The 23098-nt window shown below is 36.8% G+C and overlaps 1 protein-coding gene across 2 annotated transcripts; it reads left to right on the top strand.

The window, feature by feature from the left end:
• Positions 1 to 5147: 5147 nt before the first annotated feature.
• Positions 5148 to 22670, top strand: LOC307161695 (uncharacterized protein). 2 transcript variants are annotated; one of them, XM_079876573.1, is made up of 9 exons: positions 10422 to 10519; positions 16887 to 17096; positions 19440 to 19605; positions 19682 to 20119; positions 20525 to 20863; positions 21024 to 21089; positions 21819 to 21889; positions 22182 to 22225; positions 22521 to 22670. In XM_079876573.1, the coding sequence occupies exons 1-9, from the start codon at positions 10490 to 10492 to the stop codon at positions 22573 to 22575; spliced, it is 1419 nt and encodes a 472-aa protein (XP_079732699.1). In that variant the 5' UTR covers positions 10422 to 10489; the 3' UTR covers positions 22576 to 22670. The 2 variants fall into 2 exon arrangements, with proteins under 2 accessions (XP_079732698.1, XP_079732699.1); XM_079876572.1 differs by lacking the exons at positions 16887 to 17096; positions 19440 to 19605; positions 19682 to 20119; ... (3 more) ...; positions 22182 to 22225; positions 22521 to 22670 and adding exons at positions 5148 to 5188; positions 10643 to 14654.
• Positions 22671 to 23098: the final 428 nt, after the last annotated feature.

Genomic DNA, 23098 nt, shown 5'->3' with positions numbered 1-23098 from the left:
GCGGCCTCTGTGTCGTGCTTCCTCGTCAGCTGTTCATCCTGACCCGCCGGCTCCGGCTAGGTTTGCCCTGGTTAACGCCAGGTCACTTGGGAATAAAACATTTATCCTTAAGGATTTCTTTATATCACGGGAACTGGATTTCCTCTTTATCTCCGAGACTTGGCTGAGTGCTGGTGAGTTCAGTGTCTTTACGGAACTTTTACCTGACGAGTGTTGCTATTTTAATTCTCCCCGGACATCTGGCCGAGGAGGGGGAATTACGACTGTTTTTAAGAGTGACTTTAAATGCAAGCAGATATCGCTGTCATCCCCCACCAGCTTTGAACTGAGTCTGTTTGAGCTGGGTCAGTCGCACACGGTGTTGTGTGCGGTGGTTTATCGGCCTCCCAAATATAACAAAGACTTTTTAACGGACTTCTCTGTGTTTTTGGCGGATATTATGCCTAAATATGACCGGGTCCTTATTGTTGGTGATTGTAATATTCATGTATGCTGCCCTGAGAATCCATTAGCGAGAGATTTTCTAAATATCATTGACTCTTTTAATCTTGTCCAATCTGTAACTGGGCCGACACATGAACGTGGTCACACACTTGATCTTGTTTTATCCTGTGGTTTGCCTGTTTTTAATCTGGAGATCTGTGATGCTTTTTTCTCTGATCACATGCCGGTACTGTTTGAAGCTACTGTTTGCTGTCAAACAGTTAAACCTCGCGCTGCCGCTCGCACTTGCCGAGTTATTAACCCCTCCACTGCTGCTTACTTCTCGACTGCTTTCAGTCAAAACTGCATCATGCCTGAAAGTGTGTATAATGATACTGAGGCTTTGAACTCTTGGTTTCTCAACATCTGTCAAACTGCCATTGACATAGCGGCTCCATTAAAAATCAGACGGACAAAAACTAAGTCAGAGCCCTGGCTGAATGAATCAACCCGTGCTTCCAGACAGCAGTGTCGAAGAGCTGAGAGAAAGTGGAAAAAGGACAAATTACAAGTGTCTTTTCAAATACTGAGGGATCGCTGGCGCCATTACCAATCTACTGTGAGAGAGGCTAAAAGAAAATATTTTTCTGATATTGTCCTGTTGAACTCCTGTAAGCCTCGTGTTTTGTTTAAGGTAATTAATTCTGCTCTGAATGCACCACCGACTGTTGAAATTGATGCTTCCCTGGCTGTGTGTGAAAATTTTCTCAATTTCTTCATTGATAAGGTATTTTCTGCCAGAGCACTTATTTCACCCCCTGGTTTCGATCCTTCAGTGTTTGTCCCCTGCTCTGCTGTTCTGGACACTTTTGAGCCTGTGACTCTGCCCTTTGTGCAGGAGATTGTGGGTCATTTGAAGCCCTCAGGTTCTCCGGGTGATACTGTCCCTCATCGACTTCTTAAAGAGGTTTTCCCGACTATTGGACCATCATTTACTACAGTTATTAATAGCAGTCTGTCCTCGGGAGTGGTTCCTGTTCATTTTAAACATGCCGTTGTGCAGCCCTTGTTGAAAAAACCTGGGCTGGATCCTACTGTTTTGGCTAACTTTAGGCCTATTTCCAAATTGCCTTTCCTTTCTAAAATTTTGGAAAAGATTGTCTATTCCCAGCTCATGGACTTTATAAATGAACATAATATTATTGAGATTTTCCAATCCGGTTTTAAAACATTACATAGCACAGAATCAGCACTTTTAAGAGTTTTTAATGACATCTTTTTAGCTACTGACTCGGGTCACTGTGTTGTCCTTGTACTTTTAGATTTGACTGCTGCTTTTGATACAGTAGATCATGAAATATTGATTACTCGTTTGGAGCAATGGGTGGGCATCAGTGGCACAGCGTTAGAATGGTTTAGGTCCTACTTGTCCCAGCAAACTTTCTGTGTTGGCCTTGCTGACTTTGTTTCCTCGACTGCTCCCCTGTCACATGGGGTGCCACAGGGCTCTGTGCTTGGCCCTCTCTTATTTTCCCTCTATCTGCTCCCACTTGGTTCAATTCTCAGGAAGCATGGTATTTATTTTCATTGCTATGCAGATGACAGTCAGATCTATGTCCCTCTTAGAAAGTCAGACTCCTACTGTGTTAAGCCATTGCTAGCGTGTTTACATGACATTAAGGCCTGGATGTCTCTTAATTTTTTAAATTTTAACGAAAAAAAGACAGAAGTCATGGTCTTTAGTGGTAGTGGCACTTCTGTGACCCCGTTGGTTGATCTGGGTTCCTTAGCACAGTATCGCAAGCAAATTATTACTAATTTAGGGGTAAAGGTGGACACTGACCTTAAGTTTGACAACCAGATTAAAGCCGTAGTGAAGTCTAGCTTTTTCCAGTTAAGGCAGCTGGCAAAAATTAAACCAGTCCTTCAGAGACAGCACTTTGAGACAGTAATTCACGCCTTTGTGACCACTCAGCTGGACTACTGCAATGCACTTTATTTGGAGGTTAATGAGTCCTCCATTGCCTGTCTGCAACTGTTTCAAAATGCTGCTGCTCGTCTTTTAACTGGCACAAGAAAGTATGAGCACATTTCACCTATTTTAGCTTCACTCCACTGGCTGCCTGTTCATTTTAGGATTCAATTTAAACTCCTCTTATTTGCTTTTAAAGCCTTGAATGGCCTTGTCCCACCGTATCTTGCCGAGTTGCTGCACCCCTACATTCCCAGCCGCTCTCTCAGGTCAGCTGACCAGCTGCTCCTGACAGTGCCTAGAACTAGGCTAAAACTCAGAGGAGAAAGAGCTTTTGCTGTTGCAGCTCCAAAACTATGGAATGTATTGCCATTACACATCAGACAAGCCTCCTCACTGTTTCATTTTAAATCTCTGCTTAAAACCCATCTTTTTACTCTGGCTTTTAACACCAGGTAATTGTGATTAATGTGATTTAAATGTGTCGTGTGGGTAGTGCATTTTTATTTATTTATTTGATTTGATTTTACTTATATAATTTCATATTATTCCTACTTTTATCTTATTCTGTTTTTTTTTTTTATCCTATTGTGTCTTTTATTGTTGTGGTGTACAGCACTTTGGAAACCTTGTGTTTATTTAAATTGTGCTATATAAATAAAGCGGATTGGATTGGATTGGATGAAATTGTTCCTGGCGACAGCTCCAGTCTTTGCAGCACCCAAGTTTGATCAGCCTTTTAAAATTCATGTTTTGTCACAATCAGATAAAGACAGAATGGACCATCCACAGTATGTTTCTTTTCTCAAAAATTTAATATACATCAGAAAAATGATTCCATTATCGAGAAAGAAGCTTTGGGTATGTTCTGGCCTATGTTTATTTTGGAGGAGGCGCAGAGGTGTTCTCAGATCATAATCCTCTGACATTTTTGCATTCATTGTAAAATCCTAATCAACATTTGATGCAGGTGGTTTTATTTTTACAACTTTATAATTTGAATATTCAACAAATCAGAGGGGTTGATAACATTAAGGCTGATGCATTATCACATACTTTTAATGTGGTCGAGTAATGGTTGATTTATATGCCTATTTCTTTGCTCTCTATCATTTTTCTCTATCACCTTAAATTGCTTTCAGGATCCGGATAGCTGGGGATGGAGATGATGGGTAGGTGAGGTGAAAGGGTTAGTGGGATGAGTTAGTTTTCTCAATCATAGGTCCAGTACTTTTCTTTATTGTACTTTACAATACTTGTACTTCATATGATTCATGTCTCTGTATGCAGTCTGCTAATGCTGAGTGGATTCACTGGCAAATAACTAAATAACAGAATATAGGCTGATAAGGAGAAGTACTACAACTTGTTTTTTCAGAAACTGCATATCCTTGAAAACTGTCTATTTGTAGAAGCTAGACTTGACTGCTAGGAACAGAAGAGAAATTTTGAACACTTTGAGTACTTCTCCCATCCTAATATGGTAATATGTTATGTGCGCCCCACACTAGGCGTATGGAAACTTATGGGTAGTGATATTCAATTTGAAATCTAATATGCAAAATGGCAATGTATTTCTGTATTTAAAATGTACATTTTCTATACCAAATGTGCAACATTTGGAACAAAATACTCAAATTCAATAATATAATTTACATTTTTTATTTCCTACACTAGTTGTACCATATAATAAGTTACAAGATTAAAATGAAAATGTAATACAAAAATTATTAGATATGTCTAACATGTTTAAGCTTTCATTTTATGTCCCAAAATGAATGAAGCAAAATTCAATGTGGAATTGAAAATGCCGTCAATCATTGCAACACCAAACCAAATAAATGTGGAAGTTTCAAGTAAAAGGTTCACATTTTCAATTACTGAATCAGTCCTCTCCATCCTGACCTCTAGTCAGGGGGTCCGCTAAAGAAAAAAAAAAAAAAGTTTCACTTCTGTCCCTGCAGTCAAGTCTAGCTTCTCCAAAAGATAGTTTCAATATGTGCATGCAGTTTACACTATGCAGTTTTTTTTTATTATTTAATTTCTTTCTTGAATGTTACTGTTAAATAGACCTTTTTTGGGGTTTTTTTTGCTTATTTTTGATAAAGATAAAATAAAACATCTTTTTGGTAATTATAAAATTCCATTTAAAAATATTAAATTACTCGTATCATGAAATAAGATTTTAGTCAACTAACCCCTATCCCAACCAATTCAGAATGGTGAAAGGTTAGCGAATGTTAACATGATTGAAAATAATGTGTTTGTTGCAAACATCTCTGCAAGTACGTTCACACTGGAATAAATAAAGAGAAGGGAATGATCAAAAAGCAGGGCAGGAACATGCTGGTTCAAGTGAGTTTTTTGTTTTTTAATTAATTTATAGACCAGTGAATTGTAAGTTCTGTCATATTATTTAATTACTTTAACTGTTTTCGTTTTTTTGCCATGATATCGATATGGTAAATCAGTCAGGTATCATATCGAAATCATATTTTAGGTATCACGAAAAAACTAGTTTACAAAGGACTTTGAGACACCATATTTCCTAATGAGGTTCTTTTGATGATACACCAGTTGGAGTGACATTTGACAATGAAGGATCCCATTTCTTTGATGGCATTTTGGGATGTGAGTTCATGTGAATGGGATGTGACTTGTTGCCTGCCCAATCACAGTGTTGCAAGGAGTAGCCCTGATACACTCTATAAAACCACAGTGTGTAATGTAAATGAACAGTGTCTAAACCTGAAGGGGACAAATCATTCTGGAGTAATATAGTGGGGGAAAAAGGTATGTTGCTTAAATTAAAATAAATTTTGTCAATTCTGTCCTCCAAACCAAACTTCAGATGATATAATTATTTGTAATGACTGCTAAGTGAACACAAAAAAATATATACTGGTTTTCAGACAAAAGTAACATATATAATTAATATTTTAACCACACCATCGAACTATGTTCCCGGGACACCAGTATTTTTCATAAATGTCAGGTCAGGCCAAGCTGTCAGGTGTGTTTTAAATGCTGTAATATACAATTAAATGAATTATAATATCTCTCGACCAAAACAAAAGATTAATATTTCATAGTGTGCTTCATAACAGTATTGCAGATTATACCAGAAGTTAATACACAAATGCTGTGGGAGATTGTTATATATAAATGATAATAATTTACATTTCATGTATATAAGGTATTGCTCTCAAATCATTGTCAATTGACAGCAGTTTCCTACAACTTACCCCATAAGGTGACTGTGCCTTAGTAGATGTCAACTGTATCAAACTGTGTTTTTCCTTGGCCTTTTGGAAACTGAGCAGGGAACTTTTCTGGCTTGGTAAAAATTCTCAAATGCTTTAAAAAGTGTGTATATTTAAATACACTCTCTTTCAAAAGGTTCACCTTCTTACCTTTTTACCCCTTAAGAGTGCATATATGTTGGGTACAACGGGGCTAAAGGAACACCTTAAGAAAACATTTGCTTTTCACTATTCCATAATGTATGATTGCAGAAAAAAAAAATGTTTGTATTGAATATTTATGGAGCAACAGATTTTGTTTGAAAATAAATAAAACATTCATTTTGTTTAAAATGTTTATAAATGTATGACGTGGAAAGATAAGGGTAAAAGGCTCACCAGCATGGGGCAAAAGGCACGCATTATTTATACAAATACTTTAGCTAAAATAATATGTTTCTAATAATGTCCAAGTTAATATTCTTTCGAAATAATAATTTTAGCAAAGTTTGCACTATTTTCTGTTTATTTTGATAAATACAAGAATTCATTTTCGTTCAATAAATATACTGTCATTAAAATTTATTTAAAAAGATACATACAATTATTTTAAAAGGTAAAGATTTTGAACACGTTGAATTAAATCCCGTTATAATTCAATATAGATGTACAGTAGTAACATTAAATCATATTTTTTTATATGATGTGATTAATATTATATTTTTAAATATGATGGTTTCATTTGGTATGGTATTTCTAAGGTGACAACCAACTTGATATATGACATTTACAATCTGAATCTAACCATGTCATGTCAACAAATGGAAAAGTCTGCCAGCTATTTTTTATCATGTTAATTAGCAGGGTTGCCTTTTACCCCAAATACTATATTTTTACATATTCTTCCATTATTGAAAAACTGTTGCTTTAATTAGCTTGAACAAAACTGAAAAAAATTAAGACGGATGTCTCAGAATATATACAATAATTTTAGCAATCCTCATTTGCAACTTAAATCTACAACATAAAAAAAACAAAACATCAAATATTAGATCATATTAGCACAGAATCAACTTTGCGCTGCTGCCTGTGATCACTTATTTGATAAAAAACAATAAACAGTAATATTGTGAAACATTATGACAATTTAAAATGACTGTTTTCTATTTTAATATATTTTAAAATGTAACTTATTCCTCAGATGAAAGCTGAATTTTCAACATCATTACTCCAGTCTTCAGTGTCACATGATCCTTCAGAAATCATTCTAATATGATTTTATGCTCAAAAAACATTCATTACTATTTTCAATGTTGAAAACAGTTGTGTACATTCTTTTTTTTTCAAAAATCTTTGATGAATAGAAAGTTCAAAAGAACAGAATTTATTTAAAATAGAATCTTTTCTAACATTATAAATGTCTTTACTGTAACTTCTGATCAGTTTAACCCATCCTTGATGAATAAAAGTATTGATTTATTATATTTCTTTTCCCCAAAAATAAAATAAAAATTCTTACTGACCCCAAACTTTTGAAGGGTAGTGTTTAATGTTACAAAAGCTTTCCATTTTAGATAAATGCTGTTCTTTTGAACTTTCTATTCATCATAGCATCATGAAATAAAAATGTACCATACCATACCATCTTCTTCCGCTTATCCGGGGCCGGGTCGCAGGGGCAGCAGTCGAAGCAGAGATGCCCAGACTTCCCTCTCCCTAGACACTTTCTCCAGCTCTTCCGGGGGGACACTGAGGCGTTCCCAGGCCAGCCGGGAGACATAGTCTCTCCAGCGTGTCTTAGGTATTCCCTGCGTACTCCTCCCGGTGGGACGCGCCCGGAACACCTTCCCGGGAAGGCGTCCAGGAGGCATCCGGAACAAATGCCCGAGCCACCTCAGCTGACCCCTCTCGGCTCTACTCTGAGCTCCTCCCGAGTGACCGAGCTTCTCACGCTATCTCTAAGGCAGGGGTCGGGAACCTTTTTTGACCAAAGAGCCCTTTTTTCATTTTTGGTAAATGCATTTTTCCAAAAGAGCCACAGTAAAATAAATAAATAAATAAATAAATAAATAAATAAATAAATAAATAAATATTATTATTATTATTATTAAAGACATGCTTATTAAAAAAAACAAAAACAAATATTTAGCAAACAATAAATAAGTTGAAATATGGAATTAATTGTGCAGGCCTTTCACTGTGAGGTTGAGTTACCAACTGATGAGCATAAATCCTCTTTCGTGTGTGTGTGTGTGTGTGTGTGTGTGTGTGTGTGTGTGTGTGTGTGTGTGTGTGTGTGTGTGTGTGAGTGAGTGAGTGAGTGAGTGAGTGAGTGAGATAGAGAGAGAGACAGACAAAGGCTACTATGCTTGTCGGTGTTGCGCTCGGAGCGCACACACAACATCAATTCAGTTCTTTTTCGCAACTTATCGCGCTTTAATATTTCTTTTCTCATTCATTCATTCATGTTTTGTTATTAATAACTTAATTAATAACAAAATCGTCAACTGAAATCTGCACGGATTATCAAACATACGACACATTTATAGGACATAAAGTCTTTGCGGCAAAAGTGAAAGTACCAGCGGGTGAAATGTTTCGAGATGTCTATTTGCACAGCAAAGCACCCGTTTCAATAAAAGGATATATTAAAGTTTACATAGACTACTTTTACATTTTCGCTGCTGTTCTAAAAACGGTTCTCAGTGCAGGAGCTGTAGGTTACCACAGAAACGTAAGTGGTTTAGTTGATTGCTGTGGTGACGAGTCGTGACCATGGTCGTGACACTCGCGCACAGCACTGAACACGCACTTTTGCCGGTACAACTTGAATATTATTATTATTATAAACTTTTCATTAACTTTGGTAGGCTGTACAACAAGGGAATTGTAATTGTCTGCTTTTTCTGCAGAGAGCCGATCTCTGTTGATTTGTTGAATTCAATTTTTTTATCGATCGTTTGTTGGTAAAGGTTGAGAGACCTTGCGAGCCACATGTTTTTAGCCAAAGAGTGGCTCGTAAGCCATAGGTTCCCGACCACTGCTCTAAGGGATCGCCCAGCCACCCTGCGGAGAAAGCTCATTTCAGCCGCCTGTATCCGGGATCTTGTCCTTTCGGTCATGACCCACAACTCTGTTCATAATATCCCCGACCCGAAGGCGCAGGGAAGCGACCCTCTTGTTCAACGGGGTGAACTCCAACACATGGCGGCTGAGCTGGGGGGCTATAAGCAAACCCACACCAGCCCGCCGCCTCTCACCATGGGCAACTCCAGAGTGGTAAAGAGTTCATCCTCTCTCCAGGAGTGTGGTTCCAGAGCCCGAGCCGTGCGTGGAGGTGATCCCGACTATCTCTAGTCGGTACCTCTCAACCTCACGCACAATCTCAGGCTCCTTCCCCGCCAGCGAGGTGACATTCCACGTTCCTAGAGCTAGTTTCCGTGTCCAGGCATCACCTAGGACCTGTTTGCCTTGGGAGACCCTACCAGGGGCATATACTGTAGCTCCAGACAACATAGCTACTAGGGTCATTCGGGTACTCAAACCCCTCCACCACGGTAAGGTGGCAGTTCAAAGAGGGGGAAATAAAAATGTAAAAAACTGTTTTCAACATTGATAATAATCATAAATGTTTCTTGATCAAATTTTCATATTAGAATGATTTCTGAAGGATCATGTGACACTGAAGACTGGAGTAATGATGCTGAAAATTCAGCTTTGAACACAGGAATAAATTACACTTAACTATATATTCACATAGAAAACAGCTGTTTTAAATTGTAATAATATTTCACAAAATGACTGTTTTTGTTTGTATTTTTAATCAAATAAATGCAGCCTTGGTGAGCAAAAGATACTTCTTTTAAAAACATCAAAAATCTTACCGATCTAAAACTTTTGACCGGTAGTGTGTGTGTGTGTATACACACAGTACTGTGCAAAAGTCTTCGGCACGCTAGTATTTTCGCCCCAAAGAAATGGTTTTAAGACAGTTATTCATATCTTTTACTGTAGTGTTTCAGTAGGAAATATCAGTTTACATTTCCAAACAATAATTTTGCCATTAATTAATTAATCCATTTATTACATGTAATGTAATAATCCAGTGAAAATCCAGTGCTCCACACAGAGATCTGATCTCACCATCCTTGAGTCCGTCTGGGATTGCATGAAGAAACAGAAAAAAACTGAGACCATCATCGAGTCCGTCTGGGATTCCATGAAGAAACAGAAAAAAACTGAGACAGACTAAATCCAGAAGAACTGAGAAACCTTCCAAATCTACCTGAAAAACTACGTGCAGGTGTACCTGGACAAAAGCTGGTTTAAATGCAAAGTCACACCAAATATGGATTTGATTTAGTTAATAGAAGTTAATTGATAAAATCTATTTATAACATTATTTTTGAAAGCATCCTCACTACAGCATTTTAAGGGCATAAAACTTTTCACAGTACTGTAGCTTTGGAGGCAGGTTTCTTTAAGCGTCTTGGAGACATTGCCACAGTTCTACTGGATTTAGTCTGTCTCAGTTTTTTCTGTTTCTTCATGTATTTTATCTGTGTTATTAAAAATAAGTTAATCGACTGAAAAAAAAAAAACATTAGTTACAGCACTAAATATATTAAAGCTACCAGCACTGTCTCAAGATAAATTTACCCATATTTGAAGATGGCCCAATGAATGCTGTTTCGTTGCTAATGCAATATTTTTTTCAGTCATATGTTGTATATCTTTTTATTTAACATTTACAAAAACATTATAATCCAATACTTTTCCACTAGAAAGATGTCGGACTCTGAAACCATTGAACTGGCTTGTCTTGGCCGACCTTTTCAGTTGGGAATGCTTTATGACTGCCGAAGAGATGTCCTCATTCCAGGTAATAAAAAGCACATGAACACACTGGGGAGGAAACAATCTAAATGGTATAATTCATTACTTTGTTAGATTTTATGCTTTAACTTTGGGGTAACTAATTATTAACATATAAAATGTTCCCAAGGAATAACTCTTTGGGATGCTGAGATGCTGCAGAAGAATATCAATGTACGGCCACAGCCAAACACTAAATTCAAAATCATTGCCTCAGATTCAAGTGAAGACAAAGTAGAAGCTTTGAATATTTCTGCATCTCTTGAAGCCAGTTTTCTGGGTGGATTAGTTAGTGTGAAAGGGTCAGCTAGCTATTTAAATGACAAGAAGAAGTCCAAACATCAATCTCGAGTCACCTTACAGTATCGGTCAACGGCACGTTTTGAGCAGTTAACTATGGAGCATCTTGGAGCAGGGAACATAAAGCATAGCAATGTATTTCAGGAGGGCTCAGCCACACATGTTGTTACGGCTCTATTGTATGGAGCTCAAGCGTTCTTTATTTTTGACCGTGAGGTTTCATCCAATGAAAATCATCAAGAGATACAAGGACACCTGCATGCAACAATCAAAAAGATTCCTTTAATATCAGTTGAAGGTGAAGCATCTTTGAAAATGAGAGATTCAGAAAAAGAGAAAATGAACAAATTCAGCTGCACTTTTCATGGAGATTTTGCTCTGGAAAACAATCCAGTTTCCTATGTAGACGCCATCAAGGTGTACTCAGAGCTGCCAAAACTGTTGGGAGAACATGGAGAGAATGCTGTGCCCATGACTGTATGGCTTTACCCTCTGAAAAAACTAGATTCAACAGCTGCTCAGTTAGTCAGGGAGATCAGTGTAAGCCTAGTACGACGTGCCCAACGGATCATGGATGAACTGGATAATTGTGACATTCAATGTCAAGACCTGATGAGGGATAATGTCGCCATTCAATTCCCTGAAATCAAAACTAAAATCAGAAAATTTAAGGACCTCTGCTCAGAGTACAAAATAGTTTTTCAAAAACATCTCTGCAGGCTTCTTCCATCCATAAGGGGTGGAGGAAAAGAAGAACAAGAACTTGTTGATGCTCTTAATGACAAAGAAAGATCCCCGTTTCAGGGTGCTCTGGTACACAAGTATCTCAATGAGCGAGAGCGAGAGATGAATGTCATTAGATCTTACCTCGAAATCATGAAAGAAGTCCCTGTTCTTTCATCCAGCAATGACTTGGACAAGGTTGTCTTGAAAGCATCCAATAACTATGTGATAGCTTTTGCACTTTCCTCCTTAAATGAAAAGGAACTGTACTTTTCAGACCTGGAGAATTACCTGAAAAAACAATCGCGTAACAATGGAGAGCAAGTGAGTTATGATCAAGACTCCTCAAAAAAGACAGATAAATGGTTTTCCTCAGGAAATGTAACTACACTTACCAGGGAAAACATACAGTCCTTCCTAGATTTCAAGGAAGCCAATAAAGGAAGAAAGAACATTGAATTCTGCATTGCATCAATCCCGGATGAACTCATCACTGCCTCTTCAATTCATGTTTATGAAAGGGGGAGACTCATAAGCTCACAGTACGAGCTCCCCTCAAAACCCCCAAAACCAGTCTTCTTGAGTGCGGAGCATGACTGCATACATCTGCAAATCAAACCTCCTGAACACGGTGTTAGTTGTGTGAACTCGTACTGTATCTCATATCAGTCTGCGCAGAGCTCTGAATGGACAGATGTGTTTACTGATGGGGTTTCTGATCAAGTCACAGTCAAGCAGTTACAACCACATAAAGAATATCGTTTCAACTGTAAGGCAGTGTGTCGTCCAGGAGTAAGTCTGACTAGTGACACAACATCATTCTTCAGGACTCATCCATGTGCTCCTCCTGGAGCACCTATAGTGAAACGAGTAGAATCAGGGTCTGCAACTGTAGCCTGGGATGTTCCTACATCTGTGGGAGAAGATGTTCTGGTCACTGGATACGTGTTGGAATTCAGAGAATGCACGAAGGATCAGGAAAGTGAAAAGCCATGGAAGTCTGTGAAATCTACAAACAGGGAGTGCACTCTTCAGGGACTGAAAGACGACACAATTTACACAATCAGAGTTTTTGCAAACTGTGGAAATGATGGAGAGAGTCTCTCCAGCCCTGAAACTGTGTTTTCAGCCAGTTTTAAGGAGAAACAATCAAATAAGGATGGGAGTGGGTCGTTCTTGAATCAATCTTCACGAATAAAAAAGGGCAATCCATCAATACATACACTGATACTACACACAAAAATGTCAGAGACTGTTAGCTTTAATCAGTATGTCTTCGGAAGAAAGGTTGAGGATGTGAAAAACAAAGTTATCCTTCTTTTGGGACCAACGGGTGCAGGAAAAACCACGCTGGTTAATGTGATGGTCAATTACATACTGGGCGTAAAGTGGCAGGATTCATATCGCTTCAAACTAATCAATGAAGTGACCAATCGCTCACAGGCTGAGAGTCAGACATATAATGTCTCATCTTTTGAGCTGTACAATCAGCCTGGCTTTCAAATTCCCTATTCCCTCACAATCGTAGATACACCCGGATTTGGGGATACAAGAGGGATCGCACATGATAAACTGATTACAGAGCAGGTCAAAAGCTTTCTTTGTAGCCCTTTGGGAATTGATCACATTGATGCCGTCTGCTTTATTGTCCAGGCCTCTCTTGCCCGCCTGAGTGCCAATCAGAAGTACATCTTTGACTCAATCCTGTCTATTTTTGGCAAAGACATTGCAGAGAACATCATAATTTTGGTGACATTTGCAGACAGTAAAAACATCCCAGTTCTAGAAGCCATCAAAGCAGCAGATCTGCCCTGTCAAAAGAATAAAAAGGGACAACCCACCCATTTCAGTTTCAACAATTCAGCTGTGTATGCAGACAAAAAAGTAGAAGAGCCTACATCCTCTGACAATGATTCAGATGATAACGATGATGATGATAAACTGACCGAGCTTGTCTGGGACAAAACCTTCAAACAGATGAAGGCTTTTTTCAAGGCATTGGGGGCCATTGAAAGTAAAGATCTGACAATGACTATAAAGGTCTTGGAGGAACGAGAGCGCCTTGAGAAAGCCATGAAAAATCTGACCCCTCAAATAACTGCAGGTCTCTCTAAAATGAGTGAGATAAAAAAATTCAAACAATGTTTGGGAAATGAGAGTGACAGCATGAAGCAAAATGAGGACTTTGAGCAAGATGTAGAGGTGATGAAAGCAATCAGAACCCCTGTAAACTGTCTTACCATGAATTGCAACACCTGCTTCTTCACATGTCACTCCAACTGTTTCCTCCCTGCAGAAGATTCTGTGCAAACTTGTGCTGTGATGGAGGCTGGACACTGCATTATCTGCCCTGAAAACTGCCATTACTCTGCTCATTCTAAGGAAAATTTCATGTGGACGTATGAAACAAAAATAGAGAAAAAAACTATTAAAGAGCTGAAAGACAACTTCATGAAGGCAAAAGGAAAGTTTATGGACTCTAAGCAAATACTTGATGCACTTGAAGAGCAACTCCATGGAATTGAGGATAAACTAAGAAAGTTGATCAAACTGTCCTCTGATTGCCTAAGAAGACTGGATGAAATTGCATTGAATCCAAAATCTCTCTCCACAGCCGAATATCTCGAAATCCTGATCAAAACCGAGAAAGAGGAGAAAAGTCCTGGCTTTGAGGACCGGGTTGTTGGACTTGAGAAAATGAAACAAGAAAGTCTTGTTCTGGAAAAGATTGCTAAAGGAGAAAATTTGCTCGAAACAGAACGCCGCATTATAGAGGAGAGAGAGAAGCAACTGCAAACTGTTGCCCTGAAAATGATGAAAATTAAGAAAGCTTTTAGTGCCTTTCAGTCACAGAGCAAACAGAAAACATCTGATCAAAAGGATGGAAGTGCTTGCCTTGAGGGACAGGAGATGTCCTAAACAAAAAAAAAGGCTGCATAGTTCAAAAAGATTTAGGAAAATTGAAAATTTGCTTAACAAGATGTTACTTAACAAACATCAATGCTTCTTTCACGTGTAAATCAATAATCCTTTAACATCAAGAATACTGAATTTAAGAGTTATTTTATGCTTTTAATATTTGTGTTTTCAACAATGATGCAATGTCAAATTTCTCAAGAATCCACAACAATCATGTACTGTAGCTCAACTGGTAAAGCAACACAGTAATAATGGCTCCAGAGAATGCATGAAATTAACAACCCATTCTCACTCCCAGGGCGTCAAAAACTGAAGCATGGTCAAGTGCCTTCCGCGTCACAACGGAGACGTCGAAGGTACCCCTAGGCGTCACGTAATTGACGAACAAGGAACTCCATTGATTTCAACGGGTACCCCTAGGCGTCACTTTATTGACGAACAAGGAACTCCATTGATTTCAACGGGTACCCCTAGGCGTCACTTTATTGACGAACAAGGAACTCCATTGATTTCAACGGGTACCCCTAGGCGTCACTTTATTGACGAACAAGGAACTCCATTGATTTCAACGGGTACCCCTAGGCGTCACTTTATTGACGAACAAGGAACTCCATTGATTTCAACGGGTACCCCTAGGCGTCACTTTATTGACGAACAAGGAACTCCATTGATTTCAACGGGTACCCCTAGGCGTCACTTTATTGACGAACAAGGAACTCCATTGATTTCAACGGGTACCCCTAGGCGTCACTTTATTGACGAACAAGGAACTCCATTGATTTCAACGGTTTGCCTTAAGCGTCATATTAAGACGCAAAAGGCAAATTAGGCTACGTCATCGAAATTTTTTAAAGCTCTGGTAAGAAATAAGGCCTAATAAATTTATGTTTTTTATAGCTAAGTTTGTATAGCTACATAAATGTATTTAATGTCCATAAATCCGCTTTTTAATATTATCTGTAGAAGACTTTTATCTGGGCTAGGCTACCTCCAGCAACTCCAAAGCTTTAAAATCCATAACGCATGTGTGTATACATGTATACATACATATACACACATGTACGCAATGTGCATAAAATGTACGAAAAAATATATTAAAATACAAATAAATAAATGAATGAATGAATGAATTAATTAATAATAATAAGGATACAGTAGGCCTAAACAATCATTTAATTATGCATTATAAAAACGCATATATATATACATGCGTTTTATAATGCATAATTAAATTATTGTTTAGGCCTACTGTATACTTCTGGCCTGTTTCTTATTGTGAAAAAAAAGATTAAAACACATACACATTTATATTTATAGATTTGAGATCTTTAGGCTATTTTTACATTTGATGCCAGGGACATTAATAAATAAATTATCAGCTCGCTATTAATGTTATCTGTAGAATCTGCGATATTACGTGCTTTTACTGTTGTGGTTCTTATGTTGGCCAATCAAAACATAACTCTTACACATAGTCAACCGGGTATTTTTATGGAGTAATTGTTGGTTTATAATTAATAAATGTAAAATATTGTAATATATATATATATATATATATATATATAATAAAAGCAATGCCACCAATAATTTTTTTTTTTTTTTTTTTTTTTTTCTGGCATCCTGTTCTCGCGGTAAGTCCTGTCACGCTTTCAATGCTATATCTCGTCTTTGCACGGTAGGTTCTGGTTCTTCTGGTACATAATTTAGATAAAGAATTTTTCTTGGAATCATTGTACTTTTTTGTGCATCATGTTCACACGTCTATCAGGGTTGTTATATATATATATTTCATTTATTTCATTTTATTTTATTTTTTATTAAGAATAAAAGCCATACCTAAAACCTATTGACGGGTGCTAATGATACCTGGTCATGTATGATGATACATGCTAGGTAGGCTATATAGTGGCCTGCTACGTCCATTAGCATGTTAGCAAATACTTTATAATTTGGGGTTTATCAGATACTTTATGACCTGGGATTTGTGTTAGACTGCCATAATAGACTAATTAAATAATGGATGGTTTACTTTTTATTATTTACATAGAAAATCGACTTGGTCTATGTCCATGCACAGATTTCACAGATATAATTTCTACAAGTGTATGTATATGTACATTTGTTAAACAGAATATGAGACTTATATGTGCTTATATGGTATTTGCATTAATACACATACTGTAATGATAAGTCAAAAAAATAACTAGTTTGAATGAATTTTCATTTAAAGTATTTATTTTGCATACATTCTGTCATGCATTCAAATAAATATGATCTAATTATTATCTAATTTTCTGTTCACACCACTACACCTTCTACTATACAGTATACTGTAGTTTCCAAACAGAAAACTCAGGTAGAAAACTCCAATTGTAGCAGTTGCCTGCACTTGCTTTGTATGCATTGTATTTTTATTTATTTATTTTTTTTAGATCAAAATGACAAAGCCAAAAAAGACACCATGTCCCCACTGCCAGGCACTCAACAATGCCAGCTCCAAAACATGTAAAACATGTTTTGCTAGTTTAACCCTCAGACAGAGAGTCAAAAACAAGCAGAAGTATATCGAAGAGAGTGCATGGATGTCCAGCACAAAAAAACACAGAAATGCTGCTCGTGTGGTGGATTCTGCCCGCATTGCTGTAAGTCTTGTTCTGCAAATATAGTATCAGTATATATTCTGTTCATAGTAGCCTATATAGATACTGTCCTGTACTGAAATGAATGAGGTAAATACAAAATTATACAGATAACATATTATTCACTGGGTATAGGTGAAGTATTCTCATATTTATAATTCTTATGTCAATATAATATAAGCATACGTATATATAACTATGAATTATTAAATAGTAAAAATCTGTTATTTTAAAAAGTAATGTTATATATATATATATATATATATATATATATATATATATATATATATATACAGTGCTATGCATAAGTTTAGACACCCATACTAAAGTTGACTAAAAAGAGGAATAAAAAATCATCTTTTGGAAACTGAACTTAATGCCTTAATTAAAAAAATTAGGAAAAATCCAACCTTTAAGGACACCAATTTTCTTTGTGAATGAATAATGTATCGTAAATAAATAAATGTTCTTCCTTAAAATACAGGGTGCATAAGTTTGGACACCCCTATGTTAAATTCCCATAGAGGCAGGCAGATTTTTATTTTTACGTATTTTTTTAAAGTATTTTTTAGGATACTGATAAAGTTCCCTTGGCCTTTGGAATTAAAATAGCCCCACATCATCACATAGCCTTCACCATACCTAGAGATTGGCATGGTTTTATTTCAGTTAGCCTAATAGCTGGTTTGATTTGCATTGAGAGATGATCTTATGGAAAGTACTCCATGCCAATCTCTAGGTATGGTGAAGGCTATGTGATGATGTGGGACTATTTTAATTCCAAAGGCCAAGGGAACTTTATCAGGATGCATAGTATCCTGGATCCATGAAGTAACTGGGCTTTAAAAATAAAAATCTGCCTGCCTCTGTGGGAATTTAACATAGGGGTGTCCAGACTTATGCACCCTGTATTTAGGGAAGAACATTTATTTATTTACGATATTCATTCACAAAGAAAATTGGTGTTCTTAAAGGTTGGATTTTTCCTATTTTTTTTAATTAAGGCATTAAGTTCAATTTCCAAAAGATGATTTTTTATTCCACTTTTTAGTCAACTTTAGTATGGGTGTCTAAACTTATGCATAGCACTGTATATATACAGTGCTATAATTATATATATATAATTATGATAATACTTTGTTACATTTCTATAGCGCTTTTCTGGGTATATATATAGAATTTTTTAAATAACAGATTTTTACTAATTATATATATGTTTAATTATATATATATTTCACTATATATATATATATATATATATATATATATATATATATATATATATATATATATTCTTACTTGTAGCAACTCATAATGGTAATAAAATGCTTATACTGTAATCACTTTCTCAAAACGTAAAAAAATACTGAGCTCATAATGTAATAACAATTTTTACATTTTGAGAAATGTATTACATTAGAAACTTGCACAACATATCATATTTTCATTAATAGCTTTTAAAATGGAATTCCAATGTTTTTTGTTAAATTAATATATATGTAATATTAATTGCATGAATATTTAAATGTTGCATTTTGCAGGTAGTTTAAAGGGATACTCCAACTTTTTTGGAAATAGGTTCATTTTACAACTCCCCAGAGTTAAACAGTTGAGTTTTATCATTTTGGAATCCATTCAGCCGATCTCCGGGTCTGGCGGTACCACTATTAGCATAGCTTAGCATAATGAATTGAACCGGACAAGACCATCACAACTTTTCATTTTCCGACGGTTTTAGAACACGATGTAACTACAGAAGAGTCAAGTGTTAAATAGGAAACATATCTAAACTCTTTGGTCATTTTTTTGAGAGAGATGCTAATGGTCTTGTCCGGTTCAATTCATTATGCTAAGCTATGCTAAAAGTAGTACCGCCAGACCCGGAGATCGGCTGAATGGATTTGAAAACTGTAAAACTCAACTGTTTAACTCTGGGGGAGTTGTAAAATGAGCCTATACCAAAAAAAGTGGAGTATCCCTTTAAGACTGGATTTAGATTTTTTTTCAATGTATTGTAAGGGAATACTAATATTTTTATGTTTTAAAAGCTATTACATTAATGAAATAGGATATGTTTTGGTAAGTTTCTATTGTAATACATTTCTTAAAATGTAAAAATTGTTATTACATTATGAGCTCAAGATTTTATTATATTTTGAGAAAATCATTACATCATGAACATTTCACTAATAATTTAATACTTATTTCATTATGTGCAGTTTTTACATTATGTGCAGTTATTACATTATGAGTTGCTACATTTCTCAATTAAACATTTAGACAAGTCCCTGCTTACCATTATGGATATACCGATACTTATTGACTGTCTGTGCATTTGTTTTACAGGTTAAGAAATTGGAGGTACTTGGCTATAAGCCAATTCTCTTCATTTCTAAAGAGAAAAGAAATGGGTTTGTGGCTGAAGTCATCACTTCAATGGGTCCCTTTGCAGTTGGACCACTTCAAACCATCTTTGAAAGGATGACTAGTCTTTATGAAATTTGTATTAAAAGTAAGTATTTCGTATGATTTACACATGCAATATTCAAAGAAATATTTTCAAATTTTCTTTCAAAAATTTCTTATAGATTACATGAGGCTTCAAAACCAAACCAGTACTGCTGAAACTGTCTGCCAGCACCCGACTTCCGCCCTTTCTCCTCCATCTTCTTCCTCCAGCCTTCCTCCTTCTTCCTCCTCTTTTGACACCCTTCCTCCTCCTCCATCTTCTTCCTCCAGCCTTCCTCCTTCTTCCTCCTCTTTTGACACCCTTCCTTCTCCTCCATCTTCTTCCTCCAGCCTTCCTCCTTCTTCCTCCTCTTTTGACACCCTTCCTCCTCCTCCATCTTCTTCCTCCAGCCTTCCTCCTTCTTCCTCCTCTTTTGACACCCTTCCTCCTCCTCCATCTTCTTCCTCAAGCCTTCCACCTTCTTCCTCCTCTTTTGACACCCTTCCTCCTCCATCTTCTTCCTCAAGCCTTCCACCTTCTTCCTCCTCTTTTGACACCCTTCCTCCTCCATCTTCTTCCTCCAGCCTTCCTCCTTCTTCCTCCTCTTTTGACACCCTTCCTCCTCCTCCATCTTCTTCCTCAAGCCTTCCTCTTTCTTCCTCCCCTTTCTACACCCTTCCTCCTCCATCTTCTTCCTCCAGCCTTCCTCCTTCTTCCTCCCCTTTCTACACCCTTCCTCCTCCATCTTCTTCCTCCAGCCTTCCTCTTTCTTCCTCCCCTTTCTACACCCTTCCTCCTCCATCTTCTTCCTCCAGCCTTCCTCCTTCTTCCTGCCCTTTCTACACCCTTCCTCCTCCATCTTCTTCCTCCAGCCTTCCTCTTTCTTCCTCCCCTTTCTACACCCTTCCTCCTCCATCTTCTTCCTCCAGCCTTCCTCCTTCTTCCTGCCCTTTCTACACCCTTCCTCCTCCTCCATCTTCTTTCAGCCTCCCTCCTTCTTCCTCTTCTTTGTACACCCTTCCTCCTCCTCCTCCTCCTCCTCCTTCATCTTCTCCCTCCAGCCTTCCTCCTTCTTCCTCGTCTTTTGATACCCTTCTTCCTTCTCCATCTTCGTCCTCCAACATTTTTCCTCCCACTTCGTCTTACATCACCCTTCTTCCTCCTCCATCTTCTTTCCCCACTCCTCCTCCTACACCATTTCCCCTCACCCCTACCTCCTCTTGCATCACCCCTACTTTCTATGATTCACATCTTCCATCTACAAACCCTTCTTTCCACTGCCAGAACAGTCATGCTGCCCCATCTAAGCCCAAAGATGCAGGTGATTTTTTTTTTTCACTTCAGGCAAAAACATGCACAACATGCAATAAGTTTTATTTAAGCTTGAACAAAGTTCTATTCCCAATTTTCGTGTGTGTGTGTGTGTGTGTGTGTGTGTGTGTGTGTGTGTGTGTGTGTGTGTGTGTGTGTGTGTTTTACAGACAATTCCTCCACAATAATTCCAAGGAAAGGAGCCAAACAAAGCAAATGGATGTATAAACAAGCAGGTATTGTGTATTTGCATTTTTAATGAAAACTGACTAAGTACAATGTAGAACACAAGTTTCTTATTTCAATATCATTTTTAAAAGGCTGTTTTTAAGTCGCAAAATATTGTTAAATTCCATAACTTATCATAGACAATAATGTCTATGAATCTGATTGTTATACAGTGGTCAAATGCATACAGGCGTCATACTATTCCTGTGTGCATGGTTGCTGTTTTAATTAAATGCTTTTAAATAACACCAAATGAGTAACTGATAAACAAATTTCAGGTGTTCTATTAATGGAACTGTGGCGAACAGGACGAGGTCGAGGGACGTGAGAGACCAGTGCGTCGCGCATGTGCCGCTCATCAGTAATCACTCCACCGGTCTCGTGCCGTCCTCTCACGTCCCTCGACCTCGTCCTGCTTGCCACAGGAACTTATATTTAAGCCCCGATTAAATTCTTGATCGAGACAAACGTGCTATGGAGGCTTGATGATAACATTAAATAATCTGCCATATTTAGCTTCCATAATGTGCACTATTACCAAACCACACAACCAATTCAAAGCAAATTGTACTTCAGATGGTCTAATTTCAGTTCATTTTTAGGGTTTCAGGTGGCCAGCCCATTGCAAGGATTTATGCATTCTATTTATTAAGAATTGCTTACCGAACTGTTAATATGTCATGAGTGTAAACATTTCCTGATTATATATTATATCCTTTTATATTTTTCTGTTGTAGAATGCCAAGTACATCCCAGATTAAAAACATTTCCATATGACAAGATCATAAGGAATAGGATGTCAAAGGAAGTAAGATTGAACTCATTTTGTAAATGTTTGTCAGAAATGTATTACTTAGTAAAAGATTGAAACATAAGAATATTTTTTTTTAAATAATGTACATTTATTTGAAATGAGAATGAATCTGTGGCCTAGTAAGAGCATGGTACAGGCACGTTTATTTGTATTTTTTATTTTTTTTAGCATGATATTTAATTTAATGTGTGTGTGTGTGTGTGTGTGTGTGTGTGTGTGTGTGTGTGTGTGTGTGTGTGTGTGTGTGTGTGTGTGTGTGTGTGTGTGTTGCTTATGTTTCTTAAAGGGTGTCAAAGAGGTCAAAGTGAGATGGAAGCCGTGTTCAGGATGGTATGTATCACATATAACCTGTATAAGGGTGCACTATGGTAATTATACAAATGAGGTAAACCTGTTGTAAAAATCTAGGATATTTGTGTTTACATGTATTATAATAAACTTTTACTTATTCATTTTGATTGCCTAATACATCTTTCTTGCTTATATTTATGTATTTAAATGTCTTAACTGAATGCAAAAATATTTTTGCCCTTCAAAAAGTCAATCTTTTTTCAATAGTTACATGTCATAGCCTGTTCTGTAAATTTTTATATGATCTTTAATTTTTATTTTTACTGATTTGCAGTGGGATGAAATGGATGGACACCTGGGAGCCCTACAATCTTTTCTTCCAAGACTAAAATTTAGTTTAAAGTTTATGTACCTAAGTTACTGTTTTAGTTTGCTATTCTTGTTTTCTTATCTACATTTATTGCATGTAACTGTTTCTTTGCTGTTTTCTAATAAATCTAATAATCAATTGATTACTTTTCACTTTTTTACAAATCACTTTTATGGTAATTAATGTTGAATAAATTATGAAACATTGGTACTGTGAGCCACCCCCCCCCCCCCATTTTTTTCCCCCATTTTGGAGTAATATTTTCAACTGGGTGTTACAAAGGCTGAACATTATTGAAACTGTACACGATCATCTGGTAAATGTTATTGAATTGATAAGTATTATTTATGGTGACTTGGGCAAAATGGCTGTTCTTGGTACCAATTAAGGTACTAAACTATAAAACTATAGCAAAAATAAACTATATATATATATATATATATATATATATATATATATATATATATATATATATATATTGTAAATAATTAACTAAAACAGTATATTTAACAATAAATAAATGAGTAACAATTAATGTTAAC

This window comes from Squalius cephalus (genome assembly GCF_949319135.1).
Source record: "Squalius cephalus genome assembly, chromosome: 7".
Taxonomy (NCBI): Eukaryota; Metazoa; Chordata; class Actinopteri; order Cypriniformes; family Leuciscidae; genus Squalius; species Squalius cephalus.
This window is presented reverse-complemented; position numbering and strand designations above follow the sequence as displayed.

Excerpts from the sequence above, each read along its gene's own strand:
- LOC307161695 (XM_079876572.1), top strand. The coding sequence starts at position 10,426 with ATGTCGGACTCTGAAACCATTGAACTGGCTTGTCTTGGCCGACCTTTT. Across the intron at positions 10,520-10,642 it reads AAGAGATGTCCTCATTCCAG|GAATAACTCTTTGGGATGCT; the intron begins GTAATAAAAAGC and ends AATGTTCCCAAG.